Below are 27,053 nucleotides of genomic sequence, written 5' to 3'. Positions count from 1 at the left end.
AAGTTGGTGTTTTTATAGTTAAATCAAAAGTATCACCTTCCATCTTTAAAAAGTGCAAAGAGGAGCAGTGGGCTAATGCCTCCTTAAGTAACACCAGCTGCCTGCAATTAGTGCAGGTTCGTATCCCACCAGGCTCAAGGTTGACTCAGCCTTCCATCCTTCCGAGGTAGGTAAAATGAGGACCCAGATTGTTGGGGGCAATTAAGCTGACTTTGTAATAATGCCGCTTGGGGGTGTGTGTGAAAGCCCTAATAAGCAGGCGTATACATAGAATGAAGGCTATTGCTAAGCACACTGATTTGTGCTTAGAGTGTAAGCCGCCCTGAGTCTTCGGAGAAGGGCGGGATATAAATGGGATTTAAAAAAAAATTCAAATTCTCTCTGTAAAAGCGTTAGTTAGAAACATGTAAACTTGACGTAATTTTCAGTAGCATTAAAAAGTGACCACAAGAGAAAAACAAAGGACTACACATGCTCACTTCCCATCCATACATCTGAAAATGTTTACTTACAAAAATATTTTTAATTGCAACTGCTCCAGATGTTATTTATGTTTTCATGTACATGGATCAGTCTTCCAACATCAAAACAACATTTACCCAATTAAGAAATTTGAGTGAATAGCTTCTGAACAGTTGAAATTCGAGAAGCAGGAACACAGTTTGAAGCAGACTAAGTTCCCAACCAAGTCCCAGTTCAATAACAATTTAAATTTAAGTCACAGTCCAGAAGGAATCTGAATGTTCAGGGAGGCAACATCAAATTGGACCCTTTCTTATTGTTCAGTCTTCTCTAGGTTGGCCCCTTTAAGATTATTCAAGGGCAATCAGAGACCTTTTCATGAAGAACAGTGATCAAGAAAACCAAAAGTTTTTATGAGCAAACCTTCCTCTGTCATCAACTTTTGTTTACTATGCAAAGATGCAAAGATGTAATCCAACATCCCAATAAGGTCTTCTTTTGTTTTGGACACTTTATCCAAAGTAACCGTTTATTTTCCAAAATGTTCCTACTCAGATTTCTGCAACCGAGTTGCTCCCTGCTTCCCAATTTATTAAGACCAGCACTCATGATAGCCAAAGGAAGCTTAAACTCAATATTTCTAGCTTGGAAACAGCTGGCTAAAATTAAGGAGGAGTTTAAGTATTGTTATAATTCCTTAAGTCTCTTTCTAGCTCCCCTCCTTTTACTTATTTTTCAGCCAGGCTTGTAAACAGATGAAGTGACCTTTCTTCTTATCAAAGATAAATGTTGTATTTTGCATGTTGAGGCAGCTTCACCAGAAATTCAAAAGGCACTGAATTCATTTTGATTGTCAGAACAAGATCTTGAGCCCCTTCTTTTGATCCTGAAACAGGAGATTTTAATAGTTTTATTTGCAAAAAAAATTCTGGGTTCATCTCCCTTAGATAGGCTCATCAGAAGAGTTCCAAATAATTTCATCTGTGCTTTTAGCTTACCTGTACAACTGTAGTTTTCTAAATTGGTTTGGTAGGAAAGGATATTGTGATATCTTTTTTTTTTAAAAGAAAAGCATAAAGAATGTTTATCGGCACCAAGGCAATCAAGTTTTACTTTCATACTCAGGGACTGAGGCAATTTTTGTGACATCTCAATTTGCAACCAATGACTGCATTAATAATTCTTTTAATGCATTTCCCCTATCTTATTTCCGTAGGTTTGTTCCCGTATTTTACTAGACTTTTCTATCAAGCTGAAGCTCCAGTAATTGTAATTCTATCATGAATTTGATGAAAAAAGACCGCCCCCTCTGAAAAGCATATTTTCCCGTCGCAGCTTGAATACACTTTCAAAGATACAGTCTAAAAAAATAAGAAGTCTTTTATTTTAAGAGTATTCCTCCAGAAATTTTATATGAAAATCTTTCACTTTCTCCAATAAGATCTTTAGTTTCTCCACCTGTGGGAGAATCGTCATCCTAGAAGGAAAAAGAAAAAGTACTTTAGTGAATATCTTGTGGCGATTACAAGGAAATAATTTCCTTGCGGCAGTATCTGTAAGTCCAGGCCTTACCTAAAGTGATAAGTTCCTTCTCTTTGGCCAAACCCGCTTCCAGGAACAACACAGATCCCGGTTTCTTCTAAAAGTTTCATACAGTAGAACATGTCGGGAGCCATTTGGTGGACCTGGAGTAATGTGAAGTTCAATGGCTTAATTACTAATTGCATAGGCCTTCCAAAATTCTCTGCTGGTTTCTGAATATCATACTATTCTGAAATGATTAAAGAGGTCTGAATGCCCTCATGTTCAGATACGACCATGTGTTTTCTTGCCCCCATGTGGTTTAGCACCTTACACCGGGTGTAGGTTTAAAAGAAGCAGTTGGGAGTGGGCAGGATCGCCAACTGTAGACAACTTACAACAGTCCGTTTAGTGATTGTTCAAAGTTACAACAGCACTAAAAACAGTTACTGATGGCCATTTTTTCACACTTATGACAATGGCAGCGCTGGTCCCATGATCAAAATTCAGTTGCTTGGCAACTGACTCGTATTTATGTCCCAGGGTTACGTAATCACCTTTTGGGATTTCTGACAGGCAAAGTCAGTGGGGAAGCCAGATTCACCGAACAACCGTGTTACTAACGTAACAACTACAATTATTCACTTCGTAACTGTGGCAAAGTAGTTGAGGATTACCTATATACAATAGCTGTTTTAGAATGAACCCTCAGATTTACCTGTGTTTTTCATTTCAAATGTCTTGGTGAGGGACTTCAAATGTGTAGGATGCTGATTTCTAGAAACTATGGATTCAGATAAGGGCCTGAGGTCTGCACTAAATGATTGGGCACCCCGGGAGGTATAAGGAGAAGGACACTACCACCAAACCTAATATTATATAATATAACCTGCCACATCTATTCTTTTTCTATCCCATTGTTTAAAGCAGGGGTCTTCAAACCTGGCCCTTTTATGACTTGTGGACTTCAACTCCCAGAATTCCTCAGCCAGCATGCCTGGCTGAGGAATTCTGGGAGTTGAAGTCCACAAGTCATAAAAGGGGCCAAGTTTGAAGGCCCCTGCTTTAAAGGCACGTTCTCCAAGAAGCAAGCATAACTATCTTTTCATTCACTGGAAGAGCAGAGCAATTTGGCAACATGTGAGATATTGAGCAGATAAACCATCTTGTCCAATACGCTAAGCTCGCATTCTCATCGTGGATAATGCCGCCCACATAACAGAGTTTTATTAGCGAAATGGCCAATGTAACGTATAAAGTCTAGCTTATGTGTAAACTCAAGCCAGTTTTGGTTCCATTAAGAAAAATGTGGCCGAACAATCCTGCGGTCATTTTGGCGGACAAATGTTCTGTCTAAAGCAGGCGAACAACCTCCAGTTTGATTCAGCAGCAGCAGCAGCTTTTCTTGTAGAAAAACGAGACAGTCTCACCTTGGCTATTTCAATGGCCTTGGCAGGGATAAAGATTTGTGGGAACGCATACATGGCTCCTTGAAGCGGGTTGCAGTGGAGTCCCGGCACTTCATTGAACAAGTCTTCGGTTAGTTTGGCTTTCATTGCAAGGTTGTTCAAGACCGACTCCTTTTCCTGTGTCAGGAAAAGTGAAAGCATGTCACACAAAGGACACGTGAACTGGGGAGCTCAAACCAGCTGGCACTATACAAAGATGATCAGGGGACTGGAGGCTAAAACATATAAGGAAAGGTTGCTGGAATTGGGTAGGTCTAGTTTAATGAAGAGAAGGACGAGGGGGGACATGATAGCAGTCTTCCAGTATCTCAGGGGCTGCCCCAAAGAAGAGGGAGTCAAGCTATTCTCCAAAGCACCTGAAGGCAGGACAAGAAGCAACGGATGGAAACTAACCAAAGAGAGAAGCAACCTAGAACTAAGGAGAAATATCCTGACATTTAGAACAATTAACCAGTGGAACAACCTGTCTCCAGAAGCTGTGAATGCTCCAATACTGGAAGTTTTTAAGAAGAGACTGGACAGCCATTTGTCTGAAATGGTATAGGGTTTCCTGCATGAGCAGGAGGTTGGACTAGATGATCTCCAAGGTCCCTTCCATCATCATCATCATCATCATTATCATTTTGCAGTTCTTATTTTATTTCTTACAGTATCAGTTCTTCAAGTTTCTCAGCACCATCCACTCACCATCTAAACTTCCCTTCATCTGGTATATAAAAGGAGAGCAGAGTCCGCTGCCTACTAGCCTGATGATGTTACTTAGTTCGGCAGTGAAAATGTCTGCAAGAAAACAACCAAGCTCGGAGAGCACCACGGACCCCACATCTAACTTGGCATCGTCCCATAATCTGCATTTTCTTGGCTGGAGAATGGGAGAAGCTTTGTATCCCACTCTTAACGAAAGAAATCACAGACAGGATAAATGAGTGAATAAGCAAACGATTATTCCAGTGAGGTGGACACAGCCAACTGTGATAGTTCTTGGTGACAATAGGCAATTAAAATTGCCCAGTATGCACTTAACTGGATTCTTAAGTTCTTAAGTTTTGTTGTGCATTGTTTCTGTTGAATATTATTTGGGTTCCTGTGTGGTTTGTCGGCTGACTTGAAAGACTACGCGAACCCAGCCAGGGGTATAAATGATTTGCAGTCCAATCTAATCCTATACGATTCAAGTGTGAATCCACAAACTATCCCTGATGCATTGTTATCAGTGTCTCTAAACACTGCCCACCACCTTCAGATAACTGTGCACGTTCTCAGTCTGGGATCCTCACGTGCCAGATGGAAACGAGTAGAGTTCAAAGGCAAATTTGAAAAGGCACCAGATGGAGGACGTTTGGATGGATGGAAGAACAGCTTACTTTCTTTTTAAATAGTTGTATGAAAAATGAAAAGAAATTCCGCTTTGGAAAAATGGATCCCAGATGAATCCTTATGGACACATTGAAAATGTGACGTTGTCTTGGTGTTTCTTTGAGCACCTATCATTCTCCTCTCCTCTGGCTGCCAGTGATTCAAGAGCTCCTGCTGGCTTTAAGAAGGATTTTTTTTTTAAAAAAATGGAAAGAATGTTAAATGCATGCACAAACCTTAATAAACTGGGCATATGATTCTTCTCCAGGAACAGGGGGGTTCACGACCACATCCATAGCAGCTTGACCGGAGACAGGTGGACACAGACGGACAGAGAGGAGCTTAAGTAGCTGCCCTTTAATTTCTGGATGCAGGTTTATCACTTCCATATAGCCCCCCCGGTAGCCACACCTGAAAATCAGGCAGAAGCAGCAGGAACAGAAAGGAGAAAGGAGAAAGAGGGGAAAAAAATGTGCTGGTGAGGAAAACGTAGCATGAAATTCTCGCAATGGCAGAAAGGCAACCTATAAAACCCACAACTAACACAGGATCCTATTTGAATCTTCTTGTTGCAAGAAAGGAATGGCAACTGCTTGGTGGATTATGCCAGCGTATAAGCCAAGGCTACGCATTGCGGCAGGGAGTAAAAAAAAAATCAGAGTTAATATGGACATAAACTTTCTTTTCTTCCCTTCATCTTTAGGGTTTAAGTTATCTAAATCATAAGGGTATTAATAATCTTCCAATCAATGCTAAATAAGTACTACCGTACCCAAATAATAGAAGGTACTACTTGTTTTGTAATAGTAAATTTTTTTTGAAAAATCAACCTGCCACACCTGTGCAGTTCAAGCCACAGCCCTTTTCTACAAAAGAAGTGAGGTGTTGACTTTGTTTGACCATCCCATGGAAGCCACGGCAAGGGATTTAAGTCAACTGGATATTGCATGGCAAAAATTCCATACTCAGCTGGGAAACTTACTCGCCCATGTAGCCCTTGGAAGTGGAATGAAAAGAAGCAAGTTCAACGTTATTCCAATAATCGGGTCCCATTTCATAAAGGATTTTTTTGAAGGAGTGGAACTGGCAGTTCTCTGCATAGACGTTGTCTTGATAAACCTGCACCCCAGAAAAAGACAAAATACAGGGAGTCCTCAAATTAATCACCATGATGGTAACCTGTCCATTATAGTCGTAAGGTGTGGTGGTTATAAAGTGGGTCATCACATGACTTGCCCAATTTTATGACCTTGGCCATTACCCTGTACCCATTGTTCACTCTGGGGCATTTTTTGCTAAAAACCGCTGAATAAATGCCAATTTTCAGCAAAAACGTTGTAAATTATGGTCACATGACCATGGGACGCATCTAAAGCCATAAAGGTGGGTCAGTTCCTGAGCGTCCAAATGTGATCACATGACTACAGGGGAGGCCTCCCCCTTTGGAACCAGGTTGTAAGTATCTTTCAGGGGGGACTGTAATAACTTCAAACAGTTACTAAGTGACCAGTCGTAACTTGAGGACTATCTGTAGGCTTCTTATTTTTCAAAAAGCAAGATCACTTTTTAGGACTCAGTTATTTATATGACAGCAAACATTGTAGAGCTTCTGATGCTCCTTAGCTTGTGTGTTCAGGGAAAGCTCTCTTTATACCCAGCAGTTTTATTTTCTGATTCCTCCCCCTCCATTTTTAACATTCTTTTAATATAAGTAAAAACATTGCTGTGCTCCAAAGAAAGCCCCCACTCTAACATTATCCTGAGTTGCATAAGGGTCTCTGGGTCTTCGGTCAATAAGTAAGTATGCATTGAAACACCTCATTTTAATTTCCTAAGACAAATCTTGAAACCTAGGAAGGACCCAGGAATAGGTATATATTTCTCTAGGACAAATAATGTATCAATCTTGTCTTTTCGCATCTGGAAGTTTTGTGATCGGCCCCACTGATCCTCCTGGTCATTTTGCAAGAACATCACAGCGATACATGCTCTCCAATGTCCAGATAAGCTGTTGTCTCCAAGGCTGAACATTTTCATTACCTCGTCAGCCAGAAGAAACAGTTTCTCTTCCCAGGCAAAATGTATCACGTCTTCAATACATTTCCGATTTTGAACTTGACCTAAAATTCAAGGAAGAAACAGGGGGGAAAAAGTTTCAAAGCAGTCCTCCTTTCCAATGAAACAGAGGATACGTCCAGTGGTGGGATTCAGCCAGTTCCCACCACTCCGGCAGAACTGGTAGCTAATTTTTTGTTGCCCAGGCCCAGAATGGAATTCCGGAAGCGGCATCCACACAGAGAACCGGTTGTTCACATTTTTGAATCCCACCACTGGATACGTCAATAATGTCTTCATTCCGAAACAAAAGAACTGTCCCAGTCTTAGGTGTGAGGGTCAGGTAGGGTGTGAAGGGTGCACAAGGCTGTGAGGGATGCACAGCAAAAGGAGCATGGGGAGGGTGCAAGGAGGTGCTCAATGCAAGTGTGACAAAGGTTGGGAAGGATGCGCAGGAGGTGTGACGAGGCTCCGGGAAGGTTTGAGTGGCATGCAAATGGCCAGCACAAGTTGCCACAAAGAAGAAGGGGTCAAGCTATTCTCCAAAACACCTGAAGGCAGGACAAGAAGCAACGGATGGAAACCAGTCAAGGAGAGAACCAGCCTAGAACTAAGGAGACATTTCCTGACAGTGAGAACAATTATCAGTGGAACAGTTGCCTCCAGAAGTTGTGAATGCTCCAACACTGGAAGTTTCTAAGAAGAGACTGGACAACCGTTTGTTTGAAATGGAATAGGGTTTCCTGCCTGAGCAGGGGGTTGGACTGGAAGACCTTCAAGGTCCCTTCCAACTTTATTATTATTATTATTATGGGAGAACATGCATAGGTGGGAGAGACTTACCTCAGTGACTTTTTTCAAGAGGCAACTGAAGTTTTGGGGATTTTTTCTTTGAAGTTTCGCTTCTCATCCCAGAAGCTCCTTCAGCTCCTGGGATGAAAAGCAAAACATCTTCAAAGAAAAAACCCCCAAAACTCCAGTTGTCTCTTGAAAAAGCACCTTTGGGATAACCACGACCTGGATGACTGAGAGTCTCCATAGAAATCTCAGTGACTTGTGACCTTTCCTGCCAGATTCCCCATTGACTTTCTGGGGAAGCCAGCAGGAAAGGTTGCAAACGTCAATCATACTATCATACTGCAACCAGTTATAAGTGTGAGCCAGCTGCACACAATCACATGACTGCAGAGACCCTGAGAAGACTGGCACTCTGAGGACCAGTCATAACCACCATTCGTTCAGCACTGTTGTGACTTTGACTGCTGGCTGAATAATGGTCGTAACTAGAGGGCTGCCTGTACTTTGATATCATGATTTACTACAACCAGGCCATAGAGAAAGGACAGAGAAAAGTGTGAAGAGCAGACCTGTAGAGGTTTTGCACACCTGTGGGGTTTCCAGGATTAATGATGCAAAGAACCTTGGGATTGCAATACGCTTTGGCTTCATATAAGGAGCGGCGTAATTCGTTCGCATCTAGGGCCCAGCAGTTCTCTTCGTCCAGGTAATAGTTCACCTGGATGGCATCCAATTCAGAAATGGCAGCTGAATATAAAGGATACTGAGGAATTGGGATCATCACTCCAGTTCGGGATCTCCCACCTCCAGAGACGAGGATCTTGAGAATGGTCTGGAAGATTGAAGAAAGGTAACTTTGGTTATGGCTGGCTGAGGAATTCTGGGAGTTGAAGTCCACAAGTCATAAAGTGGCCAAGGTTGGGTACCCCTGCTTTAGAACATGGAATACCTTTGATCAATGGTTAGGAAAACGAGGTAGAAAGAAAGGAATTTAACATGTATTAGTAAGTTGAATATATATATATATATATATATATATATATATATATATATATATATATATATATATATATATATATATATATATATATATATAAATAGAAGATGCCCCCAATGCCACCTACAGCAATGCCGTCGCTTGCTCCCGTGGTCAAATAGATGTTCTCTGGATCTGCAGGGACGCCACCATCTCGCTGCTCAATGTATGCCGCGACATCTTCACGGATGCAATTGATTCCTTGGCTCGCGCTGTATGAACCTGTGCAAGGAAGGAAAATGTCAGCCTCCCAAACCAACAAAAGACACTAAGACGTTTCCTTCATTTTTCCTAACCCCCCAAGAAAACCCCCAAGTAGCCTTGTTGCTACTGTCATTCAACTCTGCTATCATTTCGAATTCCAATTTGAGATGGGAAAGGTGTGTTTCATTTGTGTTGAATGTTAAAACTGCGGGACATTTCTACTGGAAAAATTCTAAATTTTTCTGACTGTACCTCAATAAATTATTCCAGTTTAAACTCTTTCCTAGACACAATGACCCGGGAACATCTTGAACTGATGTTGATAGTGATGAGCATAACACATCACTGTATGTTTCTCAACCTTAGCAAATTTAAGATGTGGAGACTTCAGCTCCCAGAATTCCCCCAGACAGCATGCAACTTATCTAGCTAAGTGATCGTATCCAAAGTGGTTTATCATGTAGCAAGCAATAAGAAATGAAACAACTGCAACATGAAAAGAAATGGAAAAGAAGGTAAAGTATGTAGGAAATTGGCAGAAAACAAAAGATCACTATTGTACTGGAAAATTATCAATTAAAAAAAAATCTGGGTGGTTTTTTTCCAGGCTCCATCTAGCCCAAAGAGAGAGCTTCTGTTAGACAGAAGTCTTCTACTCCTTCACAGTCCAGAATGACCGCTAACAGGAGACGGCCAGATCTAATGTGAAAAAATTATTGAAGTACCTAAGCTGTTGCCTCCACAGCCTTGCAAGATCCGTCTTGCCCTCTTCTTGGAATCGTCTGGGAAACTGGAGCTGTCCAGCAGGTTGGGGTAAGTACAAAGTGCCACCACCTACATTGCCCAGAAAGCACAAGAGAAAAGGATGAATTGCACAGGACACAACTTTAAACCCAGCCATTCAGAGCAATCTATAAAACGATTCCAATCTCACTCTTAAGTCCTCAGTGCACAACTATTTATTGAGTGGTTGTTTGAAGTTACAATGGCACTAAAAAAGGGCGGGCAAAGGATTGTTTTTCCCCACTTACAACTGCTGCAGCATCCTCATGATCAGGTGATCAAAATTCAGGTGCTTGGCAACTGGCATGTACTTATGACAGCTGCACTGTCCTAGGGTGATCACGACGAATAATCTTCCCAGCCGGCTTTGGACAAGCAGAGCCAATGGGGGAAGTCAGATTGACTGAATGATCGCATGATTTCAGTTAACACCTGCAGTGAATCATTTAAGAACTGTGTGAAATGCGGCAAGACTCCCATAACACTGCCTTGCTTAACAACGGAGAAAATTTGGAGTCTGTTGCGGCTGTCAGTCAAGAACTAGTTGTACCATTATTGTCAATAATATTATTATTTCAAAGGTACCATGGCATGGCGCTCGTTTCTCAACTACCTGGCAAGCGTACTTTTGCTCCAATTTGCTCAAGTTAGCTCTGTGACACTCGCCAGTGCGTTTCTGACACACACACACACACACACACACACACACACACACACACACACACACACACACACACAAATTGTAAGCCGCCCTGAGTCTTCAGAGAAGGGCGGGATATAAATGGGATTAAAAAAAAACACACTTGTGCTCACATGCCAAGCTCCACTCGTGCAAGCAGCAAGTGCTTGCGCATGGAGCTCCATTTGTGCAAATGGAGCTTGGCATCTGAGCACAAACACCCTCTGCTTGTGCGAGTGAAGCTTCGCTTGCCCATCGTTCACGCCCCCTGCATTATGGCTTTCTCTGCCTTTCCCCAAGGGGCTTCCGGTCTTCCTCCAGCCGTGTCCTCCTACCTGTCGAAGGAAGGTGATGGGCTGCTGTCCCATGGCATGAGCATCCCCAATGTTGGCCTTGATGACTTCTGTGAAAGGTTTTTTGATGCCCTGGAGGGAGAAAAAGGAAAACTGTTAGGCAGCAAATCCAAGCTTTGTAGAACCCAACGCAACTAATTTTAATTTTAATTTTATTAGATTTATATACCGCCCTTTCCCGAAGGACTCAGGGCGGTTTACAGGGTATTTAAAATCAATAATACAAAATACAAAAGTTAAAAAACAATTGAAAAAGATTAAATTATCCCTTAAAATAAAAACCCCGGTTAAAAAATTCTCAGCCTGGGCCAGAGAGCTCAAAGAGCCAGGTCTTCAGGTCCCGGCGGAATGAACGAAGGTCAGGGGCAGTCCTCAGCTCCACGGGCAGCTGGTTCCAAAGGGCAGGCGCACCCACAGAGAAGGCCCTCCCCCGGGGTGTCGTCCGCCGGCATTCTTTTACCGGCGGCACCCTGAGAAGACCCTCCATGTGGGAGCGCACTGGACGAAGGGAACTTAAAACAGGGGTCTTCAAACATGGCCCTTTTATGACTTGTGGACTTCGACTTCCAGAATTTCTCAGCCAGCATAGCATAGCTGGCTGAGGAATTCTGGGAAGTGAAGTCCACAAGTCATAAAAGGGCCACGTTTGAAGACCCCTGAGTTAAAATGTTTGTGGGCCATTCCTCAGGTATTAGTAACATGGTGCTTGCACATCACACGTTCTCCTCCATTCACAAGAGCTGAAACTGTTATTCAGGATTCCTGCCCCTGCATGAAATTAGCCTCTGTGTATGGACCAGCCCATACCTGTGTCTTTAAAACCAAATAAGGTCAACCGGCTTTTAAAGTAGCGGTACTGGTGTTTTTTTCTTAATAAAAGCCAGCCTCAATGTAGGAGGCATAAAGTTCTTTGCTCATGCTTTGTCACCTTAGAAAGGTCCACCTTATTGCAAAGGTCCACTGATGACATAAGAGGCCATAGGCAAGTCATGGGAACACTGGACATCACGTTTATGAACCTTGTGCATCCTTTCCCCCTTCCATGCTTGGTTTAATAATATCCTGGTTGGAAGTCCATTGAATAATATCCTGGTCCAGAAGTCCATTTAGCCCAGCCTCTGACAGCAGTCAATCAGCTGATGTTCAGAAGACTAGAAGAGGAGATGATTGTGTTGGGTTTTTCCTACTATGGCAGGAGACATTATTCAAAAGTATATGGCTGCTAAAATCAAGACAGTCCACGTAATTGATGATTAGGTGTTTTTATGCAATATGGCGGAACCAGATTTCCAAGCTGAGAAATGGCATAACGTCTAGGTTTATTTGGAGCGTAAATGTGCTTTAAAATCTCACTGATGCCACCCCCAAATCCTAAAGCTTTGAGTTGACAAACTTGCTTATTGGTTCTTCTGCTGCTGGAGTAATATCTTATAAAAATATAAAGCACCACCCTCTCTTTCTCATTTAAGAACAAGTTCCCTGCAGTAACAACTTCATATCTGGATGGTAATTACAGGATGTAAATTATTTCTGTTTACGTCAATAAAATTTACCGAAAGAGGACGAACTTTTTTTAGAAGTACCACAAATGTGTTTATTGCCTATTTATATTCCATTTCCTATTTCCCCTGCCAGATGCCGCTTTTCTTGTTCCTCTCTCTTCTATGTTTTAGATTCCTTCCTTCTCCTTCTTAGAACAAAGGCCCGCTTCACTCTTTATTTGCAGCAATCTCTAGCTTCATTCCTTACAGCAAATGATCATGTGAGGAAGCCCTTCAAAACGAGGTGATGCCAATTCTAGCACACATTCCTGAATTTGGAGGCTTACTCAAACAAAACAAACCGACCTGTTTAAACACAACATGACATTTCAACCAAGTCACGGGGGTGGCAATCTTAGAGATTGAAGACTGAACATGCATAAATACCCGATTTTATAAGAATATCTTAACTTAATAACTTAACTGGTACGATCACAAGCAATCTAGAGCAGGAAAAGAGAGAAACACATCCCGTTTTTAGTCTCCAAACTTTATTTTTTTAACTAGGATGCTGTTGCTTGTTCTCTAACCAGTCAGAATTCTGAAGCAAAACCTCAGCTCCAATTCTGGCTCAGACGATAAATAAAGAACCCTGGTTTGGGTGTAACACTAAGAAAATCACAGCAGGTTTAGCCAAAAATGAAGCTATCCTACAGAAGCCAACAAATGAGAGACACCACGACGCTAATTCAAACTCCCATCAATTCAGTCTCAATAATGCTGGACTTTTCTGACTCTCAAGGAAGTCCTAACTTTGATACCAAAGGACTTCATTCTCTCCTCTCAGGCTGAACTTGAAAGATGCTTCTTTCTTGAGCAAATACAAGAATATATTGCAGACGTAATTGGAGCCAGTCGAAGTAGACATTTAAGAAGTCTGACCCCACCCAAGATGGCGGACGTGCTCGGCTGAGCTCCGCGAGCACCAGCTGTTAGGCGTCCCTTGGGAGCCCCTCATGAGCCTTTGGGCTTTTTGAGTATGGGGATTGAGGGGTTGGGGAATTAGGCAGCGAGACAACTAGGAGGTCGATGAAGCTGGCAATGACTTACTCCATCTGCTGAGCTGCCCGTCTGCTGGCCCTGCTGTTTTTTGGCTGCTTCCTGCTGGCCGCCGGCTGTTCTTTCTGCTGCCGCCTTTTCGGACCATTTACGGCTGCTTGGGGCCGCCCGCTGGCCCTGCTGTTTGTCGCCTGCTTCTTGCTGTCTCCCGGCGGTCTTTTACTGCGGCCGCCTTTCCGGACCATTTGCGGCTGCTTGGGCCGACGCCGGCTGTCTTCTTTCTTGTCAGCTGTTTCTCCCCGGTTTGTCTGCGGCTGCTTGGGGCTGACGCCGGCGTTTTTTTCCTGCACCTCGGGCCGTTTTGGGCCGCCTAGGCGCTCCCGGACTGGCCCCGGTTGTCGGGGTGGACGCTGGTGAATCTGCTCGGGCGGCGGCGATTTCGGGCGATGACGAAGGCGGTAATGGCGGCAATGATGGTGATGGCGGCAATGGCGGCAATGGCGTGGGCGCCGTCCCCGGCGCTGGTTGCGGTGGTGTCTGGGCCGCGCCTGGCGCCGACGGCGGCCCGCGCTCGGCGGCAGCGGCGGCAATACGTGTTCGGCGGCGACGGCGAAGATGTTATGTTCTGGCCGTCTTTAGCGGCCCAACAGCTGATGAGACATTTCTGGGGCCAGCTTTTGGACTGCTTACGGCTGCACCGGCGTTTCTTGGACTGTGTGCCTGTTTGCCGGCGGCTGGCTTCGCGCTTTTTCGGCTTTTGGCCCTCTCGCCGGCGGTGGGATTTCCACGTTGCCCTACCTCGCCTTGGGCTGCTCTTTAGCGGCAATGTCGCCCTCGGGCCGTTTCGACGGTGGAAAGGGCGACTGTTAGTCATCTTGGCGGCGACGGCGTCTTCAGTCCATTCAGTGGCGGAGAAGATGACCGCGGATCATCATAATGGTACTAGGATGACGTGGTTCCCGCACCGCCTTTGGACTGCTTTTGCAGCGATGTTCGCGATTTGGACCATCTTTACTATCCTGGCCTGCTTGCCCTTTTTGCCTCGGACATATGGACATACATACTTATCATCTTGTCTGCCTACCTTCCCCCTCTCCCCTTGGATTTTGGGACACAACTGGGTATCGGCCACGGTGGGAGAGTGGCCTGACTTTTTCCATCTGCGACCCCATGGAGGTGGGAGCTCTATGGGGTTGCCTACCCAGAGGATATCTGGCCCACCTCCAGGAACAGAGTTGCAACCCGTCGTGAGAGGGCGGGGGGTGGCCTGTCTCTGGGGGCACCCAACTGAGTGGCAGTGAAGTTGGGTGGGGACCAAGATATCTGTCTTTATGCTTCGATCCTCCCACTAATGAGACGCCTTTCCTGGACTTGCTAGACTTATGCGGAAATATACTAGCACGGATTTGTATGCCCTCAGGGGAGCCCCCCTCTCCTGGGTGCGACCCGCCTCTTTAAACACTTTCAACCTCGATGACGGGCCCAAGTTTTGGGACCCTGAGAGATGGCCGGGCAGGGGCAGGGGCCGTCAATATAAAGCTAATAGAAGGCCTCTGATCATTTTTTTATCTAGATTTTTTATAGGGTTAGGGAGCGGGGTGGGTGATAAGGGTTGTCTGGCCTTGGGGGGTGGCCAATCAACCATGGTTCAGGCCGGACTTGGGTCTGACCGCGCGGCGGGAGATCGGGGTGTCGCTGTCTCCGGAGCTCACGAGCGGGTCGTGGGATTACCAATTCCCACGACGGGGAATGGCAGCAGGCGGATAGACAGGGGGCCGTATCGCTACCGGGAGGGCCATCTCCGCTACTTGCAAGCGGTGGGGCGCTCCGACCCTCTGCTTCTTCCCCGAGGTTCCGGGAGCGAGGATGTGCAGCCTCCTGAGCTCCGGCTGGTGTATCTGAATGCCAGGTCCGTGGTTAACAAAGCTCCCCTCGTTAGGGATTTAGTTGAGGGTGAGCATGCGGACCTGGCCTGCATCACGGAGACCTGGTTGGGCCCAGAGGGTGGGGTCCCTTTGGTTGACCTCTGCCCACCAGGCTTCCGGGTGCTGCACCGGCCAAGAGCTCAAGGTAGGGGTGGGGGAGTGGCGGTTATTATTAGGGAGACCTTATGTCCGCGGGAGACCACCGTTTCTCAGATAGTCGGGTGTGAGTCTCTCTTTGTGAGATTTGGTTCTGGGGCGCAGTTGGGTTTGCTGCTGACGTACATTTCGCCTAGTCGTACAGCGGCAGCCCTGCCCGAGCTGCTCGATATCCTCTCAGGGTTGGTGGTTGAGTTTCCCAAACTTATAGTTTTGGGAGACTTCAATCTACCATCCCTGGGAGGCTCATCTGAGCTAGCTCGGGAGTTCATGGCTTCCATGACGGCCATGGACCTGACGCAAGTAATTTCTGAACCAACTCATGAGGGAGGCCACACTCTTGACCTGATTTTTTTTATCTAGACGGTGGTTGGATGATCTTGGTGGGGGCTCTCCATTTATTATGCCCCTGTCATGGACCGATCATCACCTCCTGCGGATGGTCTTCCGTTTTGCCACCCCCCGCCGTGGGGATACGGAACCAATTAGATGGTACCGCCCCAGACGCTTAATGGATCCTGATAGATTCCAAGCGGCGCTGGGGTCCCCACCTGCCTCCATTGCTCACAGCTCGGCGGATGCCTTAGTGGAAACCTGGGAAAGGGCAGCCACTGAGGCACTTGACCGGGTTGTACCCTTGCGGCCCCTGACCCGGCGCAGATCCCAGCGAGCTCCATGGTTCTCCGCGGAGCTCCGGGAGATGAAGCGTCGTAAACGGGGCCTAGAGAGCTGTTGGAGGTCGAGCCGATCCGAACCCGACCGGTTGCGGTTAAGAACCTATATTAGGTCTTATCTCGCAGCGATGAGGGTGGCGAGGTGTAATTACTTCTCTACCCTCATTGCGTCCGCAGATAATCGCCCGGCCGCCCTGTTTAGGGTGACTTGCTCACTTCTTAATCAGGAGGTGAGGGAGGATCCCTTGCAGGGTCGTGCCGAGGAATTTAGTCAACATCTGTCGGATAAAATCGCTCGGATTCGGACCGGTTTGGACTCCAGCTGGGCAGAGTCAGGCGATCAGGACACGGGCGGTCTTGTCAATGTTATCTGGGAAGAGTTTGATTCTGTGACCCCTGATGAAGTGGACAGGATTATGGGGAGGCTGAGCTCCTCCACATGTTTGTTGGATCCGTGCCCTTCCTGGCTGGTTTATGCAGCTAGGGAGAGGACACGAGGCTGGCTCCAGGCGGTTATATCTGCTTCTTTGAGTGAGGGTTATTTCCCCACCGTCTTGAAGGAGGCGGTGGTGAGACCTCTCCTCAAGAAGCCTGCCTTGGACCCAGCTGTATTGAACAACTTTCGTCCAGTCTCCAACCTTCGCTTTCTTGCGAAGGTTGTTGAGAGTGTGGTGGCGCATCAGCTCCCTCTGGTCCTGGATGAAGCGGATTATCTGGACCCCTACCAATCGGGTTTCAGGCCCGGGTACAGCACGGAGACGGCATTGGTCGCTCTGGTGAATGATCTCTGGAGGGCTCGGGACAGGGGATATTCCTCTGTCCTAGTCCTATTAGACCTCTCGGCGGCTTTCGATACCATCGACCATGGTATCTTGCTGCGGCGTCTCAGGGGATTGGGAGTGGGAGGCACAGTTCTTCGGTGGTTCTCCTCCTATCTCCTGGGACGTTCGCAGTCGGTGTTGGCAGGGGGGCAGAGATCGGCCCCTAGGTCTCTCGTTTGTGGAGTTCCTCAGGGGTCGGTTCTCTCGCCTCTCCTGTTCAACATCTACATGAAACCGCTGGGTGAGATCATTCGTGGTTTTGGAGTTGGGTATCATCAATATGCCGATGATACCCAACTTTTCTTTTCGACCCCAAACCACCCCAGTGATGCCCTCGCTGTGATGTCCCGTTGCCTGGAGGCGGTTCGGGTCTGGATGGGGAGGAACAGACTTCAGCTCAACCCTGACAAGACTGAGTGGCTGTGCATTCCGGCATCCCGGGACATTCAAATTGTTCCATCTCTTTCTATGGGGGGTGAGCTCTTACCCCCCGTGGATAGGGCTCGCAACTTGGGAGTCCTCCTAGATTCACGGCTTACCCTAGAAGATCATGTAGTGGCCGTGACTAGGGGGGCTTTTGCCCAGGTTCGCCTGGTGCGCCAGTTGCGGCCCTATCTGGACCGGGATGCCCTGTGCACGGTCACTCATGCGCTCGTGACCTCTCGCCTTGACTACTGTAATGCTCTCTACATGGGGCTTCCCTTGAAGACCACTCGGAGGCTCCAACTGGTACAGAATGCGGCCGCGAGAGTTGTCTTGGGAGTTTCCCGGTACTCCCATGTTACACCTTTGCTCCGTGAGCTGCATTGGCTACCAGTTGTCTTCCGGGTGAGGTTCAAGGTTTTGGTTATGATCTTCAAGTCCCTACATGGCATGGGTCCGGGGTACCTCGGGGACCACCTGCTGCCGGCTTCAACTCCCCTCCGCCCTGTGCGTTCCCACAGAGAGGGCCTCCTCAGGGTGCCTCCGGTCAGGGAATGCCGACTGGCGGCCCCCAGGGGGAGAGCCTTCTCTGTGGGTGCCCCGGCTCTGTGGAACCAACTGCCGGTGGAGCTCCGGACGGCATCGGACCTCCGAACTTTCCGTCGTGGTCTGAAGACCCATTTGTTTGAATTGGCCGGTCTGGCCTGATGGGGGAGCTGGGTTTTAAATTGTCATTTTAGATTGCATTATTGTTTTTTAATTGGGCACTGATTTAATCTTTGTTTTAACTTTTGTATAGTACTGTATTTTTATTTATATGCCCTGTGAACCGCCCTGAGTCCCCAGGGAGAAGGGCGGTATATAAATTAAATAAAACGAAAACGAAACGAAAACCTGGAAGATGAAACATGGAAGGGTGTGCAGCATTTTTTATTATAAAAGGAATAAAAGAGTGCTTTCAAGGATGGATGTTTTTGTCCTAACGCTGCACTTACACACAGCATTATTGAGGCTCAGTTTACATGATACAAAATACACACTGAGGTGGGTGTACGCTGAGATCGCCGTACTGCACAAAATCGCACCCACCACCAAAATCAAATAAGAGAACACCTGGCTGACAACGATCATCTGCAATCAAGCATTCCTTTGATGTTAGCACTTGGTTTTTTTCAAAAAGAAAATAGCAGGCACATTTTGCAAAACAGCAACATCTAAAAGAGGGTGGGAGATGTTTTTACAGTTTTCCATCAGGGTGTTCAAAGCTATTTATGATCCAAAAGCTGAGCTGGATCTTGGTCTCCCATTAAGAAGTACAAACGCTGGAATTAGGAAAATGTTTTTCTCCTCTGAAGGAAAACATCCAAGGATGCATAGTTATAGTTTAAGGCAAGGGCTGACACACATTCAAGACTGAAGATCCTAAACATGTGTGCCCCCCCCCCAAATCTAAGCAAGTTCTGGCAAAGAATGCAACTTGTCTTCTTCTCCAACACCATAAGAACAGCAGGAATGAGAATCTAAACACCATCCAAAAAAGGAATGTGAAATTAAGCACAAGTTGGAGATCTAATTTCATTTAGGAAATCTCTTTTTGCAAAGAACAACAAACTCTGCAATACAGATGCCAATCCTTGTGGGGTTCCTGGGTGAATAGCAAGTGGAAAGTTGAATGTCTTCCCATCTCTAGCAGTGAAAGCCTAAACCACAAATTTTCTGCTTTTTCATTCTGGTATTTCCACTTAAGCAGCAGCTGCTAAAAAGCTACAGTTTAAACTTTTTTTGGATTGATTAAATGTATATATTTTCCATCTTCACTATCTACTCTGGAGGTTACATAAGTTCAGTCAAGAAAAAAAGGTAGATCTTGCCTCAAAAAATAATAATAGAATTGAGCTGGAAGGGACCTTGGAGGTCTTCTAGTCTAGCCCCCTGCTCAAGCAGGAGAACCTATACCATTTCAGACAAGTGACTGTCTGCTAGCCTCTTCTTAAAAACCTCCAGTGATGGAGCGCCCACAATTTTGGAAGGCAACTTTTGTTCCACTGGTTAATTGTCCTCACTGTGAGGAAGTTTCTCCTTAATTCCAGGTTGCTTCTCTCTTTGATTAGTTTCTAGCCATTGTTTCTTGTCCTGCCCTAGTACAGAGCACTGTCCGCATTTTACTTAAAACCCCAAAATGTTGGGGTTCATACAACATCCTCAGCCATGACTTGCTTTCATTAAGAAAAAAAAAATCCTTCTAAAAGCTCAGGGGGAATTGTTCCTAAGAAAGCCTGCCAACAATTGACACCCAAATCTCCTGTTATCACTCTGCAGATGTTAACAAGGTCTGTTTATCTTGTGGGCTGCTATTTGCATTCAGAAGGCATGTGCGTAATTCAAAGTGAAGTCACAACGAGTGAAGGTTGCACAGCCAAAAGTTAGATCGTAAATGGCCCTGAGATATCTGCAGAGTCTTCTGGTTCATTGCACTGGATTCATGTCACTGGGAAACCATGAAGTTAGAAACATCACCAGATATATACATATACACGCGCACACGCGTACACACACACACGTGTGTGTGTGTGTGTTAATAAGAGCCTCAGGGAATTCAGGAAGCCAAAAGAGAGCAAATCTCACTCCCTTCTAGCACTGATGTTACCTAGTTAGGTGATAAAACGTCTGCCAGAAAACAAGCTCAGAGACTCCCAAGGACTTCGTAGAGCAAAAACTGTAAGTGGATTGCTCTCCACGAAAGCTTAGTTCTGTTACAAGATTGGAAAACAACTAGCTTCTGGAAAACAACAGTATCTCCTGCTAGAATTGACTACAGTCCTATAGGCCAGCGTTTCCCAACCTTAGGAACTTGAAGATGCGTGGACTTCAACTCCCAGAATTCCCCAGCCAGCATAGCTGGCTGGGGAATTCTGGGAGTTGAAGTCCACGCATCTTCAAGTTCCTAAGGTTGGAAAACGCTGCTATAGGCAGCTATAGGCCCTGGGTCCGGTGTCAACTGTAAATTCCAAATGCTGAAACGTACACAAAATGTTAGGTTCACCAAATAGAGAATCTGAGCAGCAGAGCAAGAAATAAAAGCAAGCTTTTCTCGGTGGAACTTGTTTTTCATGTTTGTATTCTTCCGTGTTCTTGTAAATACATTAATTGCTAGTTTGGGATATTTCAGTCTCATTTTACACTGACGCACAATTCTGAGAGTGTAGATGCTCTAAGGGAGGGACAGCCTAAACCAGGGGTAGGCAACCTTGGCTCTTTTACGACTCGCGGACTTCAACTCCCAGAATTCCTGAGCCAGCTATGCTACCCCTGGCTTAGCCTGAGGGACAAATCCAACTGACAGCGAGACCAAAACCCCTTGGGATGACCATGGTTAATAAATACCAAGAGACTGCCTTTCAGAAATAATCCATGCCCTGAAAGACTGCCGAGGGAACAGTTCTAAGGCTTCAAGAATGATTGCTGATCAATCTTAAGAATCCTGGATTAGGTGATCCAGTTTAGAACAAAACGCACAGCCAAGTTAATTGTCCGGGCGCATAAAGGTCAAGACAAGCATCACAAGACTGAAGCCCTAAGTCAACTCAAGAGAATTAAAGTCAACTCTCTCTCAAACAGTGCTGGGCCAATAATCAGGAGTCTTAAAACCCAGCAGCTGGGAATTCACATGGCTGAATACTCCTTTATCAGTATGCACAAGTCCTTCAAACATGGAAGTCCATAAGCCAAGGTGAAGGGGTCAGAGTCCCGTTAACTAACAGGGAGAGTGGGGAAATCTCTAGCTCAGCCAATAGGTCAGGTAACAGCAGAGTGGCAAGCATAGGAAATGAACTGAACTAAGTCCAGTTCCTGAGGCATTTACAGGCAGTCCATAACTTACAACCACAATTGGGACTGGACCCTCTGTTGCTAAGTGAGGCAGTCATCCAGTGAGTCACGACTGATTTTATGACATTGTTGACATAGTAATAGCAATTGCTCTTATATGCCGCTTAAGTATATAAGAGGGCTTTACAGCTCTCTCAAAGCCAGGGGGTCTTCAAACTTGGCCCTTTTATGACTTGTGGACTTCAACTCCTGGCTGAGGAATTCTGGGAGTTGAAGTCCACAAGTCATAAAAGGGCCAAGTTTGAAGACCCCTGCTCTAAGCAGTTTACGGAGTCAGCCTCTTGCCCCTCCCCCCAACAATCTGGGCACTCGTTTTACTGACCTTGGCAGGATGGAAGGCTAAGTCAACCCTGAGCCCATCAGGATCGAACTCCTGGCAGTGAGCAGAATTAGCCTGAAATACTACATTCTAACCACTGGGAGGGAGGGAGGGAGGGAGGGAGGGAGGGAGGGAGGGAGGGAAGGAAGGAAGGAAGGAAGGAAGGAAGGAAGGAAGGCAAAATAGCAATGACTATTAAACAAATGGTCATAAGTCAGGGACTGCCTGCACCATGCTGCGTTCACAAATATTATTAACTGTTATATGACTCCTCTGGTTTTGATATATGTTGTGTGAATGGAGCCAGCTGGGGCTTAGGCTGGACCGTGGTATACCATGATGGAGGCACTTAGAGAGGAATAAATTCGCTGGGGAGACTAATGCTGGCTTATTACTTTTTCAACTTGGTGCCCTGCAGATGTGTAGATGGCCACTGTCTTATGGAAACTGACTTCCAATATTATCTGCAAGGGTACCAAACTATCTGGGTAATCTTCTAGAAGATAAAAGATTGTAAATAAACTCCTATTAATGGTTTAAAAAGCTACAGACAGGTTCCAAGGTTCTCGGTGAACCGCAACTTATCTGACTTTAAAGGTGCTTTTAAAGGTTACAACCAGCACCTTCAACCAGGGTTGAGAAAAATTAATTATTTCTTAAAAACAAAACAAAAACCTTTTAAAACCGTCTCCCATTAACACAGCCAAGCCAAAAACACTTAAAGGCAAAAACCCCAGGTGGGGATGAAGTGCCCCCCTCCTCCCCAAGTTTAACTTTTTACTGAAACAAGATCTAAAGTAAAAAGTAAGTTATCCATTGTTACATAAGGCTGAGGAACCTAGGGTTGCATCAGAAGGAAAAGCAAATATCCTACGAAATATGCAACTACATTCTTTTGCAAGTATCTGATACAGACAAATGGGAGGTGGCTGTTTGCTTTTCTCCAGGTGTTTGTTCTCAAGGAACGAGTCCTGCGTAATTGCCTAGCAGAAATATTAGGTAAAGGTAAAGGTTCCCCCGCACATGCGTGCTAGTCGTTTCCGACTCTAGGGGCCGGTGCTCATCTCCGTTTCAAAGCCGAAGAGCCAGCGCTTGTCTGAGGACGTCTCCGTGGTCATGTGGCCGGCATGACTAGACGCCAAAGGCGCACGGAACGCTGTTACCTTCCCACCGTAGTGGTCCCTATTTTTCTACTTGCATTTTTACGTGCTTTCGAACTGCTAGGTTGGCAGAAGCTGGGACGCGTAACAGGCGCTCACTCTGTTACGCAAAAAAAACCCCACTCTATTACATGGCTGGAAAATCTATTTGAGTTCGTTACCTCTTTTCATTTACTCATACCTCTTCTTCTTTGCTACTCTATCATCAAGTTCCAATTCAAAAAGCATTTCCAAAGCAAAACAGGTATCTCCCCTAAAATAATGCCTGAAAATTAAAGGGGAGAAGTTAAGAGTTCCTTGCTTATTTGACCAACCAAGCAGCAAGTACAGACACAAGGAAAAACAAGGCACAAGTAGTTTTCCACTTACTAGCACAACTTGAGCCCAAAATTTCCATTGCTAAACATGACAGTTAAGTGACTTTTGTCCCATTTCTGGCCACAATTGATAGGTAAATCATTGAAGTTAAGTTAGTAAGGCGGTTTTGTGTAGGAAATCTGACGCCACCATTGACTTTATTTGTCAGAAGGTCACAAAAGGTGACCATATGACTCCGGGACACTGCAACCGCCATAAATACGAGTCAGTTGTCAAGCATCTGAATTTTGATCACAATACGGGATGCTGCAACGGTCATAAATGCGAGAAACAAGTCAGCTTTTTCAGTGCCGTTGTTAAGTTTGAACCATCACTAAATGAATGGCAGTGAGTCCAGGATTACACCTGTTCTCAGTTACAGATGAAGCTCACTAGCAGAATCCTTGCCTAAGATCTGGAATCCCTAAGGCAGGGGTCTTCAAACTTGGCCCTTTTATGACTTGTGGACTTCTGGCTGAGGAATTCTGGGAATTGAAATCCAGAAGTCATAAAAGGGCCAGGTTTGAAGACCCCTGCCCTAAGGTGGTGCTGGGAGGGATGGGTCCAAGCAGACTACTCTGCTTAACACTCTGAGTCAGGGGTCTCCAAACTTGACAACTTTTATGACTTGTGGACTTCAACTTCCACAATTCTTCTGCCATGCAGGCTGGGGAATTCTGAGAGTTGAAGTCCACAAGTCTTAACAGTTGCCAGGTTTGGAGACCCCTAGCTCCAGATTAAAAAAGGGATTAAAAAAGTGGGTTAGGACGCTGAGCTTGTCATCAGAAGGTCGGCAGTTTGGTGGGTCGAATCCCGAGTGCCGCTTAACAGAGTGAGCGCCTGTTACTCGTCCCAGCTTCTGCCAACCTAGCAGTTCGAAAGCACGTAAAAATGCAAGTAGAAAAATAGGGACCACTACGGTGGGAAGGTAACAGCGTTCCGTGCGCCTTTGGCGTCTAGTCATGCCGGCCACATGACCAGGAGACGTCCTCGGACAAGCGCTGGCTCTTTGGCTTTGAAACGGAGATGAGCTAGCACGCATGTGCGGGGGAACCTTTACCTTTTAGCTCCAGATTGGAAGCCACAGAGAGCAGGCTCCCCCATCCCCCTTAATCCATGCAAGGAAAGCAACAATGGGCTCTTTCCAAGGGTGTGGGGGGGGAGGCAAGATTTTTGAACGCAAAGAGGGGGAAGGGACCTTAGTCCCAAGCAGGACAGTAGCAGGCAGGGCCCGGGAAGAACCGCTTAAGCGACTCGGTCCCCGGTCCATCAGGAGCCTATCCGGCGAGGTTAGCGCGTCCCCCGGCTTGCCTCCCCCTCCTTCGCCGCAGGCTGGCTGATTCTCCGGCCGGCCAGCCTCGCTTGCCCCAATCAAGAGCCGCAGCGGCGGAGGAGTGGCTCAGGGGGCGTCGGCCAGGATGACACTCGGGCTCTTCCCCCACGCGTTGCACATCTGGGAGGGGGGGCGACAAGTCGGGGTCCTGCGGGTGTCGCCCACCGCTCAGGACGGAGATCGGAGCCCAGCCGCCTCCGGACGGCGCCAGGTTTGGGGAAAGGCCGTTTCCAAGCATCCAAAAGGGCCGAGGCGCGCGGCTACTACGCTTTGCAAGCTGCGGTCGTGTGAACGCGGTCGGGCGGGTGGGGTGGGGTGGTTTCGTTCCAGCAACCCGGGTTAGCGCCACGTGCAAACAACCAGCAACATCCCCCCCCATATAACGGAAACCTTATCCGGAACCCCCAACCTCCCAAATTAGAGCCCAACCCCATGATTGAGTCCCTACACCCCCCCCCACCCCCCCCAACTACTACCTTCCGCAGTTCTTTCTCGATCTCGCCCGCTTTCAAGACGATGGGCCCCCGCACGGCGTACTCCACCGCCTTGACCTGCGGGTTCATGGATTCCAACGTGAGGATCTTCTCGCGAGGCGCCTTCTCCTTCAGCTGTAGCGCGGGGGCTTCGGCGGCGGCGCTGCTCCAGCCGGCCAGCCCCGGCCGGGCCGCCAGCTCCGTCTCCATCGGCGGCTGGGCGACCCCCAGCGGGGCCTCGAGCGGCCGGCGGCGGCGCGGCTCTTTGCCGGTGGCCAGCCGGGCTAGGAAGCGCACGGCCTCGGCTCGGCGCGAAGGGAGGCGAGGGGCGGCGGCGGCGGCGACGGCTTCCCTGCTCAGCCCCGACAAGCGGTGCATGGCGCCTTTGGAGAAGGAGACAAAAGGGAGAAGACGATTACCATCCTGCCCTGATGCTGTTACCTAGTTGGGTGGTGAAACGTCTGCCAGCAATCAGCCCAGCTCAGGAAGCATCAAAAGATCCCTCATTTCGGCCGACTGCCAGGGAGGCTCAAGGTGGACTCAACCTGCCATTCTTCGCAGGACGGTAAGACGAGGACCAGGTTGCTGGGGAGAGAGACGGGGGGGGGGGAGAGCAAGAGGCTGGCTCTGTACACCGCTTAGAGAGGGGCTTGTAAAGCGCTGTGAAGCGGCACCTAAGTCTCTACCTGCTATTTATGACTAGTTCAACCCTGAGCTGCAAAGATTCTCCTTTAGCGGAGAAGATTAAACCGAGAGGGAGGGGTCGGGGGGAGGAAAGGAGAAAAGACCCGACCCCGCCAGCCCTGCAAAGGCGCTCCCCGCCCCGCATCTCACCCGCACCAGCGCCCTGCGAGAAGCAGAGGAGATGGCCCGTTTGCAAAAGAGCGAGCGAGCGAGCGGCTCCTATGCCTCTTCCAGCGCCGGCTCCTCCGCTTGCAAAAGAAAAAGGAAAAAAAAAAAGGGAGGCTGGGGGGGGGGTCAGAGGCGGCGCCCCACCGAGCTCTCCTCTCCAATGAGCCACCGGCCTGGCTGCCTTTGCAACGAAGCCGGCTCTGAGAAAGCCCCTCGGCCTCCGCCACGCCTGCCGGACTCGGAGCCGGGAGCCGCCCAGCCGGCCAGCCCTCGCAAGCAGCTGGCCGCGGGGATTGCGCCAGCCGTGGAGCGCTGCCTGATGGGGCTTGTAGTTGCCCGGGGCCGCCGTTGCAGGAGAGGGGAGGGAGGAAACTACTGCTCCCAGGATGCTCCCCGAGCAAGGGTGACGCGTGTCTTGGCTCCGGGGAGGGGGTGGTGGGGGAGTGGGTGTGCGGAAGCCAGAGGGGGAAACAGACGGTGGGAGGTCTGCTCCTTTTCCCCTAAAGCGACCCCCCCTCCCAACGGAGCCAGTCATTTAATGAACAAAGGGGGGGAAAAAGAAAAGCGGTTTTGCATGTGAAAAGATGTTTCCTGAACGTTGCAAGGCTGCACAGCCAAAGAAGATACGCCGAGCGCAACCGTAGCGGAAGAGAATTAGTTTGGTGGAAACGCTGCAGAAGGAAATCCGGACTTTGCGGATTTCCAAGGAAGGATTTGAGGTTGCGATCCTCGCAAGGTTTTCTTAGGCGTCGGCCGTAAAGGTATCAGCTAAGTTTTAGTTTAACGAGCCAGCAGTGTGCAGCAACAGCGGCAGCAGCCAAATAAAGCTAATTCAATCCTGGGTTGTATAAACAGGCATAGAATCGAGATCACGCCAAGTACTAATAGCCCTTTGTAAAACCTTAGTAAGGCCACACCTGGTAATATTTTGCTCACCATGCTACATAAAAGATAGTGAGACTTTAGGAAAAGTTCAGAGAAGAGCGACTAAAATGATCAAAGGCTTGGAGGCAAACGGATGAAGGAGGGCTGCAGGACTGGGTTGGCTAGTCTAAAGAAAAGAAGAAATAGGGGAGACATGATAGCAGTATTCCAGTATTTGAGGGGCTGACACAAAGAAGAGGGGGTCAAACTATTCTCCAAAGCACCCGAAGGCAGGACAAGAAACAATGGTTGGAAACTGACCAAAGAGAGAAGCAACCTGGAATTAAGGAGAAACTTCCTAACAGTAAGGACAATTAACCACTGGAACAGCTTGCCTTCAGAAATTGTGGCCGCTCCATCACTGGTGGTTTTTAAGAAGAGACTAGACAGTCCCTTGTCTGAAATGGTATAGGATCTCCTGCTTGAGCAAGGGGTTGGACTAGAAGACCTCCAAGGTCCCTTCCAGATTTCTCTTCTCTCTTCTCTCTTCTC

At 47.2% G+C, this 27,053-nt stretch overlaps 1 protein-coding gene across 1 annotated transcript; it reads right to left on the bottom strand.

Moving 5' to 3' along the window:
* Nucleotides 1-1,824: 1,824 nt before the first annotated feature.
* Nucleotides 1,825-25,983, bottom strand: GPT2 (glutamic--pyruvic transaminase 2). The gene is made up of 12 exons (XM_083370348.1): nucleotides 25,620-25,983; nucleotides 24,789-25,168; nucleotides 10,699-10,788; nucleotides 9,627-9,735; nucleotides 8,786-8,919; nucleotides 8,250-8,493; nucleotides 6,849-6,928; nucleotides 5,791-5,927; nucleotides 5,045-5,219; nucleotides 3,414-3,569; nucleotides 2,035-2,147; nucleotides 1,825-1,939 (listed from the first exon to the last, which is right to left on the bottom strand). Exons 2-12 carry the CDS (start codon nucleotides 25,161-25,163, stop codon nucleotides 1,849-1,851), a joined length of 1,704 nt encoding a protein of 567 aa, XP_083226474.1. The 5' UTR covers nucleotides 25,164-25,168; nucleotides 25,620-25,983; the 3' UTR covers nucleotides 1,825-1,848.
* Nucleotides 25,984-27,053: the final 1,070 nt, after the last annotated feature.

Source organism: Vipera ursinii, assembly GCF_947247035.1.
Source record: "Vipera ursinii genome assembly, chromosome: 10".
Lineage (NCBI taxonomy): Eukaryota > Metazoa > Chordata > Lepidosauria > Squamata > Viperidae > Vipera > Vipera ursinii.
Note: the sequence above shows the minus strand (reverse complement) of the source record. Positions and strands in the feature narration are given on the sequence as shown.